Genomic DNA, 17,160 nt, shown 5'->3' with positions numbered 1-17,160 from the left:
TACGCTCTGTTCTGTTATGCTCTGTTCTGTTCTGTATGTTGTGCTTTGTTATGCTTTGTTCTGTTATGTTGTGCTTTGTTATACTCTGTTCTAGTTCTGTTCTGTTCTGTTGTGTTGTGCTGTGTTCTGTTCTGTTATGCTCTGTTCTGTTCTACTGTTCTGTTCTCTGCTCTGTTCTGTTATGCTCTACTCTGGTCTGTTATGCTCTGTTCTGTTATGCTCTGTTCTGCTCTGTTCTGTTCTGTTATTTTATGCTCTGTTCTGTTGTGTTCTGTTCTGTTCTGTCTGAGAGCCTCTGATCCTTGCATTATAGAGATTAAACAATTTCATCTGTGAGTAAAGGATTGTCGGCGGTGGGCGCTCTGTGTCGTTGAAATGTTTTGTAAGCCCGGTTACCTGGAAAGGATTTATCTCTCTAATGAAGAGATGACAGGAAGGACAGGAGAGGACAGGACAGGAGAGGACAGGACAGGAGAGGACAGGAGAGGACAGGACAGGAGAGGAGAGAACAGGAGAGGACAGGAGAGGAGAGAACAGGAGAGGACAGGAGAGGACAGGAAAGGAGAGAACAGGAGAGGACAGGACAGGAGAGGACAGGAGAGGACAGGACAGGAGGGGAGAGGACAGGACAGGAGGGGACAGGAGAGGAGAGGACAGGACAGGAGAAGACAGGAGAGGAGAGGAGGGGACAGGAGAGGACAGGAGAGGACAGGACAGGAGAGGACAGGAGAGGACAGGAGAGGACAGGAGAGCACAGGAGAGGACAGAAGAGGACAGGACAGGAGAGGACAGGAGAGCACAGGAGAGGAGGTGACAGGAGAGGACAGGATAGGAGAGGAGGGGACAGGACAGGAGAGGAGAGGAGAGGAGGGGACAGGAGAGGAGAGGACAGGACAGGAGAGGACAGGAGAGGACAGGACAGGAGGGGACAGGAGAGGACAGGAGAGGAGAGGACAGGGCAGGAGGGGACTGGACAGGACAGGAGAGGACAGGACAGGAGAGGACAGGACAAGAGGGGACAGGACAGGAGAGGACAGGACAGGAGAGGACAGGACAGGACAGGAGGGGACAGGACAGGACAGGAGAGGACAGGACAGGAGGGGACAGGACAGGAGGGAACAGGACAGGACATGAGGGGACAGAAGAAGACAGGAGAGGAGAGGACAGGACAGGAGGGGACTGGACAGGACAGGACAGGAGAGGAGAGGACAGGACAAGAGGGGACAGGACAGGAGAGGACAGGAGAGGACAGGACAGGAGGGGACAGGACAGGAGAGGACAGGACAGGAGGGAACAGGACAGGACATGAGGGGACAGGAGAGGACAGGAGAGGAGAGGACAGGACAGGAGGGGACAGGACAGGACAGGACAGGAGAGGAGAGGACAGGACAGGACAGGAGGGGACAGGACAGGAGAGGACAGGAGGGAACAGGACAGGACATGAGGGGACAGGAGAAGACAGGAGAGGAGAGGACAGGACAGGAGGGGACTGGACAGGACAGGACAGGAGAGGACAGGAGAGGACAGGACAGGAGAGGACAGGAGGGGACTGGACAGGACAGGAGAGGACAGGACAGGAGGGGACTGGACAGGACAGGAGAGGACAGGACAGGAGGGGACTGGACAGGACAGGAGAGGACAGGACAGGAGGGGACTGGACAGGACAGGAGAGGACAGGACAGGACAGGGGACTGGACAGGACAAGAGAGGAGAGGAGGGGACAGGAGAGGACAGGAGAGGAGGGGACTGGACAGGAGGGGTCAGGACAGGACAGGAGAGGACATAAAGGACAGGAGGCAGGACCCGTGCTCCGATGTACAGCAGCAATCGGAGTTATAACTAGAGCGTGTGCTGAGGATGAATGATACAGTACAGTGTACAGGTGTGTGAAAGGTCTAGAGGTCTCAGGGTAATAAGTAACAATACATACATCTGTTCCAGTGCATTTTGGCCTATTACTCACAATACCCATCCTGAAGTACAGAAATGATTTAGAATCGACAGGAAACCACAACGGCATCACCACAGACATAACTGCCTGACAGTATGGACAATCTACAGTTACCGTTCTACTATCTACTGAGCAGGTTCATCAAAATGTTCCATATGTGTAAAAGAGCATCTATTCAATTTCAGATCTCGTATTACAGCATCTTTATAAACCAGGTTACAGCCTCGTTACATCACATTACTCCTCCTCCTAATATTTCACCAGATTAGATGTGGATCCCATTGACCGAAAAAATTAAAAAAAAAAAGAGAATCTCATTGTTGAGTTGAAAGCTCCGTCACAGTGTAAAAAAAACAACCTTCTGGTAGATTATCAGAACAACAAGCATCATATAACCTGTCAAGGTAATAGGTCCTAACTGTAAAAGGAATACTTACTCAGAGGAATCGATGAAGTATATTACAAGGGCTCCGATGCTGAGGGCAAAGACAAGCACCACCTGAAAAGGAGAGAGAGATGGAGAGAGAGAGAGAGAGAGAGAGAGAGAGATGGAGAGAGAGAGAGGGAGAGAGAGAGAGAGAGATGGAGAGAGAGAGAGAGAGAGAGAGAGAGAGAGAGAGAGAGATGGAGAGAGAGAGAGGGAGAGAGAGAGAGAGAGAGGGGAAAAGTTGGTCTCTAAACTTTGAACTATTAAAAAATAAAGACCATTTCATGCAGGGTTTCCTAAACTCAGTCCCCCCCTCCCCCCTCCGATACACATGTTGGTTTTTGCACTAGCATTACACAGCTGATTGAAATAACAAACGGCTGGATGATGAGTCAGTCACTTGAATCAGCTGTGTAGCGCTGGGGGACCCTGGTCTAATGCATTCACAGGGGAGACATTATTAAGTAGCACACTGACAGGTAACATTTAGTATAAAGGTCCCAGTAATTAGCCTGTTCTGGGGATATCACATTCACTGAGGTGGATCATATGTTTATTAAGGCCAAGGATAAATCATTCATAACCGGCACTGTCACAGTCTAGGTATTAGCTGCACATCACATCACATCACAGTCTAGGTATTAGCTGCACATGACATCACAGTCTAGGTATTAGCTGCACATCACATCACATCACAGTCTAGGTATTAGCTGCACATCACATCACAGTCTAGGTATTAGCTGCACATCACATCACAGTCTAGGTATTAGCTGCACATCACATCACAGTCTAGGTATTAGCTGCACATCACATCACAGTTTAGGTATTAGCTGCACATCACATCACAGTCTAGGTATTAGCTGCACATCACATCACAGTCTAGGTATTAGCTGCACATCACATCACATCACAGTTTAGGTATTAGCTGCACATCACATCACAGTCTAGGTATTAGCTGCACATCACATCACAGTTTAGGTATTAGCTGCACATCACATCACAGTCTAGGTATTAGCTGCACATCACATCACAGTCTAGGTATTAGCTGCACATCACATCACAGTCTAGGTATTAGCTGCACATCACATCACAGTCACTGCACATCACATCACAGTCTAGGTCACAGTTAGGTATTAGCTGCACATCACATCACATCACAGTCTAGGTATTAGCATCACATCACATCACAGTCTAGGTATTAGCTGCACATCACATCACATCACAGTCTAGGTATTAGCTGCACATCACATGACATCACAGTTTAGGTATTAGCTGCACATCACATGACATCACAGTTTAGGTATTAGCTGCACATCACATCACAGTCAGGTATTAGCTGCACATCACATCACAGTTTAGGTAGTCACAGTCTAGGTATTAGCTGCACATCACATCACAGTTTAGGTATTAGCTGCACATCACATCACAGTTTAGGTATTAGCTGCACATCACATCACAGTCTAGGTATTAGCTGCACATCACATCACAGTCTAGGTATTAGCTGCACATCACATCACAGTTTAGGTATTAGCTGCACATCACATCACAGTCTAGGTATTAGCACATCACATCACAGTCTAGGTATTAGCTGCACATCACATCACAGTCTAGGTATTAGCTGCACATCACATCACAGTTTAGGTATTAGCTGCACATCACATCACAGTCTAGGTATTAGCTGCACATCACATGACATCACAGTCTAGGTATTAGCTGCACATCACATGACATCACAGTCTAGGTATTAGCTGCACATCACATGACATCACAGTTTAGGTATTAGCTGCACATCACATCACATCACAGTCTAGGTATTAGCTGCACATCACATCACAGTCTAGGTATTAGCTGCACATCACATCACAGTCTAGGTATTAGCTGCACATCACATCACAGTCTAGGTATTAGCTGCACATCACATCACATCACAGTCTAGGTATTAGCTGCACATCACATCACATCACAGTTTAGGTATTAGCTGCACATCACATCACAGTTTAGGTATTAGCTGCACATCACATCACAGTCTAGGTATTAGCTGCACATCACATGACATCACAGTCTAGGTATTAGCTGCACATCACATCACAGTCTAGGTATTAGCTGCACATCACATCACAGTCTAGGTATTAGCTGCACATCACATCACAGTCTAGGTATTAGCTGCACATCACATCAGCTCATTCTGACAGGGTAAATAAAGATAGTGCTAGGATACACCTACACCTGGGAACACACACACACAGTGAAACAAGGAGAGGAGAGGAGAGGAGACAGTGACACGCAGTGAAACAAGGAGAGGAGAGGAGACAGTGACACGCAGTGAAACAAGGAGAGGAGAGGAGACAGTGACACGCAGTGAAACAAGGAGAGGAGACAGTGACACGCAGTGAAACAAGGAGAGGAGAGGAGACAGTGACACGCAGTGAAACAAGGAGAGAGGAGAGGAGAGGAGACAGTGACACGCAGTGAAACAAGGAGAGGAGAGGAGACAGTGACACGCAGTGAAACAAGGAGAGGAGAGGAGAGGAGACAGTGACACGCAGTGAAACAAGGAGAGGAGAGGAGAGGAGACAGTGACATGCAGTGAAACAAGGAGAGGAGAGGAGACAGTGACACGCAGTGAAACAAGGAGAGGAGAGGAGAGGAGACAGTGACACGCAGTGAAACAAGGAGAGGAGAGGAGAGGAGACAGTGACACGCAGTGAAACAAGGAGAGGAGAGGAGAGGAGACAGTGACACGCAGTGAAACAAGGAGAGGAGAGGAGACAGTGACACGCAGTGAAACAAGGAGAGGAGAGGAGAGGAGACAGTGACACGCAGTGAAACAAGGAGAGGAGAGGAGAGGAGACAGTGACACGCAGTGAAACAAGGAGAGGAGAGGAGACAGTGACACGCAGTGAAACAAGGAGAGGAGAGGAGACAGTGACACGCAGTGAAACAAGGAGAGGAGAGGAGAGGAGACAGTGACACGCAGTGAAACAAGGAGAGGAGAGGAGACAGTGACACGCAGTGAAACAAGGAGAGGAGAGGAGAGGAGACAGTGACTCGCAGTGAAACAAGGAGAGGAGAGGAGAGGAGACAGTGACACGCAGTGAAACAAGGAGAGGAGAGGAGACAGTGACACGCAGTGAAACAAGGAGAGGAGAGGAGAGGAGACAGTGACACGCAGTGAAACAAGGAGAGGAGAGGAGAGGAGACAGTGACACGCAGTGAAACAAGGAGAAACAAGAGAGGAGAGGAGAGGAGACAGTGACAGGCAGTGAAACAAGGAGAGGAGAGGAGACAGTGACAGGCAGTGAAACAAGGAGAGGAGAGGAGACAGTGACAGGCAGTGAAACAAGGAGAGGAGAGAAGACAGTGACAGGCAGTGAAACAAGGAGAGGAGAGGAGACAGTGACAGGCAGTGAAACAAGGAGAGGAGAGGAGATAGTGACAGGCAGTGAGACAAGGAGAGGAGAGGAGATAGTGACAGGCAGTGAGACAAGGAGAGGAGAGAAGACAGTGACAGGCAGTGAAACAAGGAGAGGAGAGGAGACAGTGACAGGCAGTGAAACAAGGAGAGGAGAGGAGAGGAGACAGTGACACGCAGTGAAACAAGGAGAGGAGAGGAGAGGAGGCAGTGACAGGCAGTGAAACAAGGAGAGGAGAGGAGAGGAGACAGTGACAGGCAGTGAAACAAGGAGAGGAGAGGAGACAGTGACAGGCAGTGAAACAAGGAGAGGAGAGGAGACAGTGACAGGCAGTGAAACAAGGAGAGGAGAGAAGACAGTGACAGGCAGTGAAACAAGGAGAGGAGAGGAGATAGTGACAGGCAGTGAAACAAGGAGAGGAGAGGAGATAGTGACAGGCAGTGAGACAAGGAGAGGAGAGGAGATAGTGACAGGCAGTGAAACAAGGAGAGGAGAGAAGACAGTGACAGGCAGTGAAACAAGGAGAGGAGAGGAGACAGTGACAGGCAGTGAAACAAGGAGAGGAGAGGAGATAGTGACAGGCAGTGAGACAAGGAGAGGAGAGGAGAGGAGACAGTGACACGCAGTGAAACAAGGAGAGGAGAGGAGAGGAGACAGTGACACGCAGTGAAACAAGGAGAGGAGAGGAGACAGTGACACGCAGTGAAACAAGGAGAGGAGAGGAGACAGTGACACGCAGTGAAACAAGGAGAGGAGAGGAGAGGAGACAGTGACACGCAGTGAAACAAGGAGAGGAGAGGAGAGGAGACAGTGACACGCAGTGAAACAAGGAGAGGAGAGGAGAGGAGACAGTGACACGCAGTGAAACAAGGAGAGGAGAGGAGAGGAGACAGTGACACGCAGTGAAACAAGGAGAGGAGAGGAGACAGTGACACGCAGTGAAACAAGGAGAGGAGAGGAGACAGTGACAGGCAGTGAAACAAGGAGAGGAGAGGAGACAGTGACAGGCAGTGAAACAAGGAGAGGAGAGAAGACAGTGACAGGCAGTGAAACAAGGAGAGGAGAGGAGACAGTGACAGGCAGTGAAACAAGGAGAGGAGAGGAGATAGTGACAGGCAGTGAGACAAGGAGAGGAGAGGAGATAGTGACAGGCAGTGAGACAAGGAGAGGAGAGAAGACAGTGACAGGCAGTGAAACAAGGAGAGGAGAGAAGACAGTGACAGGCAGTGAAACAAGGAGAGGAGAGGAGACAGTGACAGGCAGTGAAACAAGGAGAGGAGAGGAGAGGAGATAGTGACACGCAGTGAAACAAGGAGAGGAGAGGAGAGGAGACAGTGACAGGCAGTGAAACAAGGAGAGGAGAGGAGAGGAGACAGTGACAGGCAGTGAAACAAGGAGAGGAGAGGAGACAGTGACAGGCAGTGAAACAAGGAGAGGAGAGGAGACAGTGACAGGCAGTGAAACAAGGAGAGGAGAGAAGACAGTGACAGGCAGTGAAACAAGGAGAGGAGAGGAGATAGTGACAGGCAGTGAAACAAGGAGAGGAGAGGAGATAGTGACAGGCAGTGAGACAAGGAGAGGAGAGGAGATAGTGACAGGCAGTGAGACAAGGAGAGGAGAGAAGACAGTGACAGGCAGTGAAACAAGGAGAGGAGAGAAGACAGTGACAGGCAGTGAAACAAGGAGAGGAGAGGAGACAGTGACAGGCAGTGAAACAAGGAGAGGAGAGAAGACAGTGACAGGCAGTGAAACAAGGAGAGGAGAGGAGATAGTGACAGGCAGTGAAACAAGGAGAGGAGAGAAGACAGTGACAGGCAGTGAAACAAGGAGAGGAGAGGAGACAGTGACAGGCAGTGAAACAAGGAGAGGAGAGGAGATAGTGACAGGCAGTGAGACAAGGAGAGGAGAGGAGATAGTGACAGGCAGTGAAACAAGGAGAGGAGAGGAGACAGTGACAGGCAGTGAGACAAGGAGAGGAGAGGAGACAGTGACAGGCAGTGAGACAAGGAGAGGAGAGGAGATAGTGACAGGCAGTGAGACAAGGAGAGGAGAGGAGAGAAGACAGTGACAGGCAGTGAGACAAGGAGAGGAGAGGAGACAGTGACAGGCAGTGAGACAAGGAGAGGAGAGGAGATAGTGACAGGCAGTGAGACAAGGAGAGGAGAGGAGAGAAGACAGTGACAGGCAGTGAGACAAGGAGAGGAGAGGAGAGAAGACAGTGACAGGCAGTGAGACAAGGAGAGGAGAGGAGATAGTGACAGGCAGTGAGACAAGGAGAGGAGAGGAGATAGTGACAGGCAGTGAGACAAGGAGAGGAGAGGAGACAGTGACAGGCAGTGAGACAAGGAGAGGAGAGGAGATAGTGACAGGCAGTGAGACAAGGAGAGGAGAGGAGAGAAGACAGTGACAGGCAGTGAGACAAGGAGAGGAGAGAAGATAGTGACAGGCAGTGAGACAAGGAGAGGAGAGGAGATAGTGACAGGCAGTGAGACAAGGAGAGGAGAGAAGACAGTGACAGGCAGTGAGACAAGGAGAGGAGAGGAGATAGTGACAGGCAGTGAAACAAGGAGAGGAGAGGAGAGAAGACAGTGACAGGCAGTGAGACAAGGAGAGGAGAGGAGACAGTGACAGGCAGTGAGACAAGGAGAGGAGAGAAGACAGTGACAGGCAGTGAGACAAGGAGAGGAGAGGAGACAGTGACAGGCAGTGAAACAAGGAGAGGAGAGGAGATAGTGACAGGCAGTGAGACAAGGAGAGGAGAGGAGACAGTGACAGGCAGTGAGACAAGGAGAGGAGAGGAGATAGTGACAGGCAGTGAGACAAGGAGAGGAGAGTAGAGAAGGCAGTGACAGGCAGTGAGACAAGGAGAGGAGAGAAGACAGTGACAGGCAGTGAGACAAGGAGAGGAGAGGAGATAGTGACAGGCAGTGAGACAAGGAGAGGAGAGGAGAGAAGACAGTGACAGGCAGTGAGACAAGGAGAGGAGAGAAGACAGTGACAGGCAGTGAGACAAGGAGAGGAGAGGAGATAGTGACAGGCAGTGAGACAAGGAGAGGAGAGGAGATAGTGACAGGCAGTGAGACAAGGAGAGGAGAGGAGACAGTGACAGGCAGTGAAACAAGGAGAGGAGAGGAGATAGTGACAGGCAGTGAGACAAGGAGAGGAGAGGAGATAGTGACAGGCAGTGAGACAAGGAGAGGAGAGAAGACAGTGACAGGCAGTGAGACAAGGAGAGGAGAGGAGATAGTGACAGGCAGTGAGACAAGGAGAGGAGAGGAGACAGTGACAGGCAGTGAGACAAGGAGAGGAGAGGAGATAGTGACAGGCAGTGAGACAAGGAGAGGAGAGGAGATAGTGACAGGCAGTGAGACAAGGAGAGGAGAGGAGACAGTGACAGGCAGTGAGACAAGGAGAGGAGATAGTGACAGGCAGTGAAACAAGGAGAGGAGAGGAGACAGTGACAGGCAGTGAGACAAGGAGAGGAGAGGAGATAGTGACAGGCAGTGAGACAAGGAGAGGAGAGGAGATAGTGACAGGCAGTGAGACAAGGAGAGGAGAGGAGACAGTGACAGGCAGTGAGACAAGGAGAGGAGAGGAGACAGTGACAGGCAGTGAAACAAGGAGAGGAGAGGAGACGGTGACAGGCAGTAAAACAAGGAGAGGAGAGGAGACAGTGACAGGCAGTAAAACAAGGAGAGGAGAGGAGAGAAGACAGTGACAGGCAGTGAAACAAGGAGAGGAGAGGAGACAGTGACAGGCAGTGAAACAAGGAGAGGAGAGGAGACAGTGACAGGCAGTGAGACAAGGAGAGGAGAGGAGATAGTGACAGGCAGTGAGACAAGGAGAGGTAACCAGGTTAAACTTAGTGGCCTGGGGTATCCAGGCTAAACTTAGTGGCCTGGGGTAACCAGGCTAAACTTAGTGGCCTGGGGGTATCCAGGCTAAACTTAGTGGCCTGGGGGTATCCAGGCTAAACTTAGTGGCCTGGGGTAACCAGGCTAAACTTAGTGGCCTGGGGGTATCCAGGCTAAACTTAGTGGCCTGGGGGTATCCAGGCTAAACTTAATCAGTCTGTTTGTGAATCCCTATTCCCTTTACTGCATACTTTTGACCACACTTCAGTGCTCTACATAGGGTGCCATTAGGGATGCAACCTGTGAGTGGCCTTGGGTAAAATGACTGAGCAAGCAGTTAACTGCAGTTAAATAAGGCCAAGAATTAGATATCATTTTAGGGCACTCTCTTTTTTATTAGGTAGTCCGTTGGCAGGACAACGGGGAAGAAGGAAATCAACTTGAGACTGCAGCCTCTATCTTTAAAAAAAAATATTTTTCCCCCCCTAAAGTATGAAAAACTCCACACAAACATCAAACGTTATTAAAAAGCCCATTAGGGACAATTATAGTTGTCTTTCGTCTTCTTCTTCTTCCATAAAGGAAAGGAGTAGGGCCGTTTATTAGATAGGAGGATAGGAGGAGAGGTAGGGTGGAATAGCAGTGGGTTGGATTCAAGCCCACGCTCGCACAGGACAGGTAGGCTTCATGTATTCTGAAGGCAGTGGCTTTTAGTTCACCAGTCCACAATACTAAGAATATTATAAGTTACAAAATGAACGACCCAAATCCCTCAAAATGAAAACCCCCAGGGCATGTAATGTGGTCCGGCCAGTACGCCACAGTACTGTAGTTCTGAGAAACTCCTCTCACAGAGGAAGGATCCACACCTGGGTTCAAAAAATATTCAGAGGTCTTCAAACGCTTTTGTGCTTCTACTTAAAGTAGAACTGGCAGCGTTTTAACGACTTTGCAGATATAAAACAAAACAATCATATCAGTAAATAAATATAATATTCTCAGTTTATGCTACAAAAAAACTTTAACTTTAGTTTTAAAAAATAGGTTCTATCTGACAAACAACTATATGATGTAGGGTAAGGTATTGTTGTCAGAATAGATGGATGCAGTTCAATGCATGATTAATATAATTCACCAATACAGTCCTTGGTAGTCTAAAACATACTGCTATCAGGTTGTAAATCACATCTGGTACATTGTTTGCTGCCTGCATTCGGGATGCACTGTTTCAGTTTCCATTACTAAATATTTTAGGCAAAAAAATGGATGTATGTAACTAAGGCTGGGAATGTCAATACAATCAAACTAGCAAAGGCAATGATCACAAGTCAGTTATAACGTGGCTAATTTGCTAGCATATTTATTTTTGTGACATGCTAAAAACACTGAGCCTAATGTTAGCTAGATAGCTAGCTGCTAGTAGGATGTCATGCCATTGGAGGAGAGGGTGAATGACTGACCATTTTCTCCTCATATTGTTTTTCAGGGGCTATACACAGCTAGAGATGCAGGTGTCATTTGGTTAGCTAGCAAGAACTTGAATGACTGTTATCCAATTATCATATCCTTAGCGTTCGAAAAATCACATTGGCTATCTACTCAGATTTCAGCGCACTCTCGTCAGAGTGTAAACACCTGCTGAATGTATATATATATACTGTATATATATATTTAAAAAAATATTTTACCTGTTTACCTGACCACACGACTGAACAGTAGTCCAGGTGTGACAGAACTAGGGCCTGTAGGACCTGCCTTGTTGATAGTGTTGTTTAGAAGGTAGAAACTAGGGCCTGTAGGACCTGCCTTGTTGATAGTGTTGTTTAGAAGGTAGAAACTAGGGCCTGTAGGACCTGCCTTGTTGATAGTGTTGTTAAGAAGGTAGAAACTAGGGCCTGTAGGACCTGCCTTGTTGATAGTGTTGTTAAGAAGGTAGAAACTAGGGCCTGTAGGACCTGCCTTGTTGATAGTGTTGTTTAGAAGGTAGAAACTAGGGCCTGTAGGACCTGCCTTGTTGATAGTGTTGTTAAGAAGGTAGAAACTAGGGCCTGTAGGACCTGCTGTCACGTCCTGGTCTATATTTATTATGTTGTCTTCATTTATTGGGTCAGGCCAGGGTGTGACATGGATTTATTTGTAGTGTGTTTCGTCTTGGGGTTGTGTGGGGTGTATAGATTAGTCTATGGCTGCCTGAGGCGGTTCTCAATCAGAGTCAGGTGATTATCGTTGTCTCTGATTGGGAACGATATTGAGGTAGCCTGGGTTTCACTGTGTGTTTGTGGGTGATTGTTCCTGTCTCTGTGTTTGTTGCACCAGTCAAGGCTGTTTCGGTTTTCGACATTTGTTGTTTTGTATTGTTCGTGTTTTCTTCATCATTAACTACTTGAAACTCTAGGGGCGCTATATCATTTTTGGATAAAAAGACGTGCCCGTTTTAAGCGCAATATTTTGCAACAAAAAGATGTTTAGAAGGTAGAAACTAGGGCCTGTAGGACCGGCCTTGTTGATAGTGTTGTTAAGAAGGTAGAAACTAGGGCCTGTAGGACCTGCCTTGTTGATAGTGTTGTTAAGAAGGTAGAAACTCGGGCCTGTAGGACCTGCCTTGTTGATAGTGTTGTTTCGAAGGTAGAAACTAGGGCCTGTAGGACCTGCCTTGTTGATAGTGTTGTTTAGAAGGTAGAAACTAGGGCCTGTAGGACCTGCCTTGTTGATAGTGTTGTTTAGAAGGTAGAAACTAGGGCCTGTAGGACCTGCCTTGTTAATAGTGTTGTTTAGAAGGCAGAACAGCACTTTATTACGGACAGACTTCTCCCCATTTTAGCTACTGTTGTATCAACATGTGTTGGCCATGACAGATTACAATTCCAGAGTTACTCCAAACAGTTTAGCCCCTTAACTTGTTCAATTTCCACACGATTTATTACAATATTTAGTTGAGGTTTGGGGTTTAGTGAATGATTTGTCCCAATTACAATGCTTTTAGTTTTAGAAATCTCCGGACTAACTTATTCCTTGCCACCCACTCGAAAACTAACTGCAGCTCATTGTTAAGTGTTGCAGTCATTTCAGTCGCTGTAGTAACAGTAGCTGACATTTACAGTATAGTGTTGAGTCACCCACATACATAGAAAAACTGGCTTTGCTCAAATCACCTAATTCTACCTGGATTATGTTGGAGAGGCTTCCAACAAAGAACACCCTATCTCTCTGTATCTCTCTCTTTCTCTTTCTCTTTCTCTCAGTACCTCTCTCTTTCTCTCTATCTGTATCCCTTTCTCTCTCTCTCTTTCTCTCTCTCTCTGTATCTCTCTATTTCTCTTTCTCTCTCTCTCTTTCTGTATCTCTTTCTCTCTCTCTCTGTATTTCTCTTTCTCTCTCTCTTTCTCTCTCTCTCTCTCTGTATCTATCTCTTTCTCTCTCTGTATCTCTCTTTCTCTTTGTATCTCTCTCTTTCTCTTTCTCTCTGTATCTCTCTCTTTCTCTTTCTCTCTCTCTCTGTATCTCTCTCTTTCTCTTTCTCTCTCTCTCTCTGTATCTCTCTCTTTCTCTTTATCTCTTTCTCTTTCTCTCTACCTCTGGATCTCTATCTTTGTATATCTCTATTTGGAAGATGTCTGGAAAAGTCCCATACAGATCATTTACATGAGAATACAATGGGTTTTCAGAAACAGGAACCCCTGTAAACTAAACAAGCTAAACATCTTCTTCGACCCGTTTTGAAGAGATAACACAGTGCCACCGACGCGGCCCAAGGACTGAGGGCTCTCCTTCTCCGTGGCCGACGTGAGTAAAACGTTTAAGCGTATTATCCCCTCGCAAGACTGCCGGCCCAGGCGGCATCCCTAGCCTCGTCCTCAGAGCATGCGCAGACCAGCTGGCTGGAGTGTTTACGAACATAGTCAATCTCTCCCTTTCCTAGTCTGCAGTCCGCACTTCCTTCAAGATGTCCACCATTTTTCCTGTACGCAAGAAAGCAAAGGTAACTGAACTAAATGACTATCGCACCATAGCACTCACTTCTGTCATCATAAAGTGCTTTGAGAGGCTAGTTAATAAGAATGATATCACATCTACCTTACCCAACACACTAGACCCAATTTGCTTACCACCCCAATAGAGTCACAGACGATGCAATCGCCATCGTACTGCACACTGCCCTATCCCATCTGGACAAGGGGAATACTATAGCTCAGCATTCAACACCATAGTACCCTCCAAGCTCATCAATAAGCTCGGGGCCCTGTGTCTGATTCCCGTGCAACTGGGTCTTGCACTTCCTGATGGGCCGCCCCCAGGTGGTGAAGGCAGGAAGCAACACCTCCACTTTGCTGATCCTCAACACAGGGGCCCCACAAGGGTGCGTGCTCAGCTCCCTCCTGTACTCCAAGTTCACCCATGACTGCGTGGCCAAGCACGCCTCCAACTCAATCATCAAGTTTGCAGACAACACAACAGTAGTAGGCCTACATTTACATTTACATTTAAGTCATTTAGCAGACGCTCTTATCCAGAGCGACTTACAAATTGGTGAATTCACCTTCTGACATCCAGTGGAACAGCCACTTTACAATAGTGCATCTAAATCATTTAAGGGGGGGTGAGAAGGATTACTTTATCCTATCCTAGGTATTCCTTGAAGAGGTGGGGTTTCAGGTGTCTCCGGAAGGTGGTGATTGACTCCGCTGTCCTGGCGTCGTGAGGGAGTTTGTTCCACCATTGGGGGGCCAGAGCAGCGAACAGTTTTGACTGGGCTGAGCGGGAACTGTACTTCCTCAGTGGTAGGGAGGCGAGCAGGCCAGAGGTGGATGAACACAGTGCCCTTGTTTGGGTGTAGGGCCTGATCAGAGCCTGGAGGTACTGCGGTGCCTAATTGCCAACAATGACGTGACAGCCTACAGGGAGGAGGTGAGGGCTCTGGCAGAGTGCGGCCAGGAAAATAACCTCTCCCTCCACATCAACAAAACAAAGGAACTGATCGTACACTTCAGGAAACACTACCCCATCCACATTGATGGGACCGCAATGGAGAAGGTGGAAAGCTTCAAGTTCCTTGGTATACACATCACTGACAATCTGAAATGATCCAACCACACAGATAGTGTGGTGAAGAAGGAGTAACAGCACCTCTTCAACATCAGGATGCTGAAGAAATTTGTCTTGGCCTCTAAGGGCCTCAGAAACTTTTACAGATGCACAATTGAGAGCATCCTGTCGGGCTGTATCACGGCCTGATACGGCAAGTGCACCGCTCGCAACCGCAGGGCTCTCCAGAGGGTGGTGCGGTCTGCCCAACGCATCAACGGGGGCAAACTACCTGCCCTCCAGGACACCTACAGCACCCGATGTCACAGGAACATCGGCTGCCTCAGTTGACTCCACAAGTTACCACGCCTTAGCTGGCTCGACAGGTTCCCGCACCTTAGCTGGCTCGACAGGTTCCCGCGCCTTAGCTGGCTCGACAGGTTCCCGCGCCTTAGCAGAAACGATCGACCTGGGAAAAATGTTAGAGACAATGTACTAGTTTTTCTTGTTTTGTTCCATATTTGTTTATTTATTAAATTCACCACCTATACTTGCTTGCCGATTCTTAGCGTAAACGTTACACAATGACCCGAGTCACGGCCAGTACATCCCGCTATCACCCAGAAGGCGAGGTCAGTACATGTGCATCAAAGATGGGACAGAGAGATTGAAAAACAGCATCTTATCTCAAGGCCATCAGACTGTTAAATAGCCATCACCAGCTGGCTACCAACTGGCTACTCAACCCTGCACCTTAGAGGCTGCTACCCTATGTACATAGACATGGAATCACTGGTCACTTTAATAATGTTTACATACTGATTCACTCATCTCATATGTATATACTGTATTCTATTCCACTGTATTTACTCAATGCCACTCTGACATTGCTCATCCTAATATTTCTACATTTCTTAATTCCATTCTTTTACTTTGAGATTTGTGTATTGTTGTGAATTGTTAGATATTACTGCACTGTTGGAGCTAGGAACACAAGCATTTCGAAACACCCGTAATAACATCTGCTAAATATGTGTATGTGACCAATAACATTTAATTTGATTTAAATTATGTTGTATGTTAATGAGAAAAGACAGATAACCGAAAAACAATGCCATGCTATTCTATAGTTCATTCACTGTATAACTAGGGTGTGTACCTAAAGTAGAATCCTACAGTACGAACAGACACGAAAAACATCCTTCCCTAATTGGTTGACCCTCAGCCGTATCCCTCCCTAGACCTGTAGCCCTCAGTCACTAAACATGCCTACTACAGGGAACTAGCCTGTAGCCCTCAGTCACTTAACATGCCTACTACAGGGAACTACTAGCCTGTAGCCCTCAGTCGCTAAACATGCCTACTACAGGGAACTAGCCTGTAGCCCTCAGTCACTAAACATGCCTACTACAGGGAACTAGCCTGTAGCCCTCAGTAACGAAACATGCCTACTACAGGGAACTAGCCTGTAGCCCTCAGTCACTAAACATGCCTACTACAGGGAATTACTAGCCTGTAGCCCTCAGTAAAGAAACATGCCTACTACAGGGAACTATCCTGTAGCCCTCAGTCACTAAACATGCCTACTACAGGGAACTACTAGCCTGTAGCCCTCAGTAACGAAACATGCCTACTACAGGGAACTACTAGCCTGTAGCCCTCAGTAACGAAACATGCCTACTACAGGGAACTAGCCTGTAGCCCTCAGTCACTAAACATGCCTACTACAGGGAACTACTAGCCTGTAGCCCTCAGTAACGAAACATGCCTACTACAGGGAACTAGCCTGTAGCCCTCAGTCACTAAACATGCCTACTACAGGGAACTAGCCTGTAGCCCTCAGTCACTAAACATGCCTACTACAGGGAACTACTAGCCTGTAGCCCTCAGTAACGAAACATGCCTACTACAGGGAACTAGCCTGTAGCCCTCAGTCACTAAACATGCCTACTACAGGGAACTAGCCTGTAGCCCTCAGTCACTAAACATGCCTACTACAGGGAACTATCCTGTAGCCCTCAGTCGCTAAACATGCCTACTACAGGGAACTAGCCTGTAGCCCTCAGTAACGAAACATGCCTCCTACAGGGAACTAGCCTGTAGCCCTCAGTCACTAAACATGCCTACTACAGGGAACTAGCCTGTAGCCCTCAGTCACTAAACATGCCTACTACAGGGAACTAGCCTGTAGCCCTCAGTCACTAAACATGCCTACTACAGGGAACTACTAGCCTGTAGCCCTCAGTAACGAAACATGCCTACTACAGGGAACTAGCCTGTAGCCCTCAGTCACTAAACATGCCTACTACAGGGAACTAGCCTGTAGCCCTCAGTCACTAAACATGCCTACTACAGGGAACTATCCTGTAGCCCTCAGTCGCTAAACATGCCTACTACAGGGAACTAGCCTGTAGCCCTCAGTCACTAAACATGCCTACTACAGGGAACTAGCCTGTAGCCCTCAGTAACGAAACATGCCTACTACAGGGAACT

At 47.9% G+C, this 17,160-nt stretch overlaps 1 protein-coding gene across 8 annotated transcripts in view; it reads right to left on the bottom strand.

Moving 5' to 3' along the window:
• LOC135523378 (calcium-activated potassium channel subunit alpha-1a) overlaps positions 1-17,160 on the bottom strand; it is a 225,342-nt gene that overhangs the window by 115,791 nt on the left and 92,391 nt on the right. For all 8 annotated transcript variants that reach the window (XM_064950017.1, XM_064950010.1, XM_064950009.1 and 5 more), the window contains one exon: positions 2,389-2,450. In XM_064950017.1, coding sequence (XP_064806089.1) covers positions 2,389-2,450 — 62 coding nt within the window. The remainder of the gene's footprint in view (positions 1-2,388; positions 2,451-17,160) is intronic.

Source organism: Oncorhynchus masou, chromosome 31 (assembly GCF_036934945.1).
Source record: "Oncorhynchus masou masou isolate Uvic2021 chromosome 31, UVic_Omas_1.1, whole genome shotgun sequence".
Taxonomy (NCBI): Eukaryota; Metazoa; Chordata; class Actinopteri; order Salmoniformes; family Salmonidae; genus Oncorhynchus; species Oncorhynchus masou.
The sequence above is the reverse complement of the archived record's forward strand: the minus strand, read 5'-3'. Positions and strand labels throughout refer to the sequence as shown.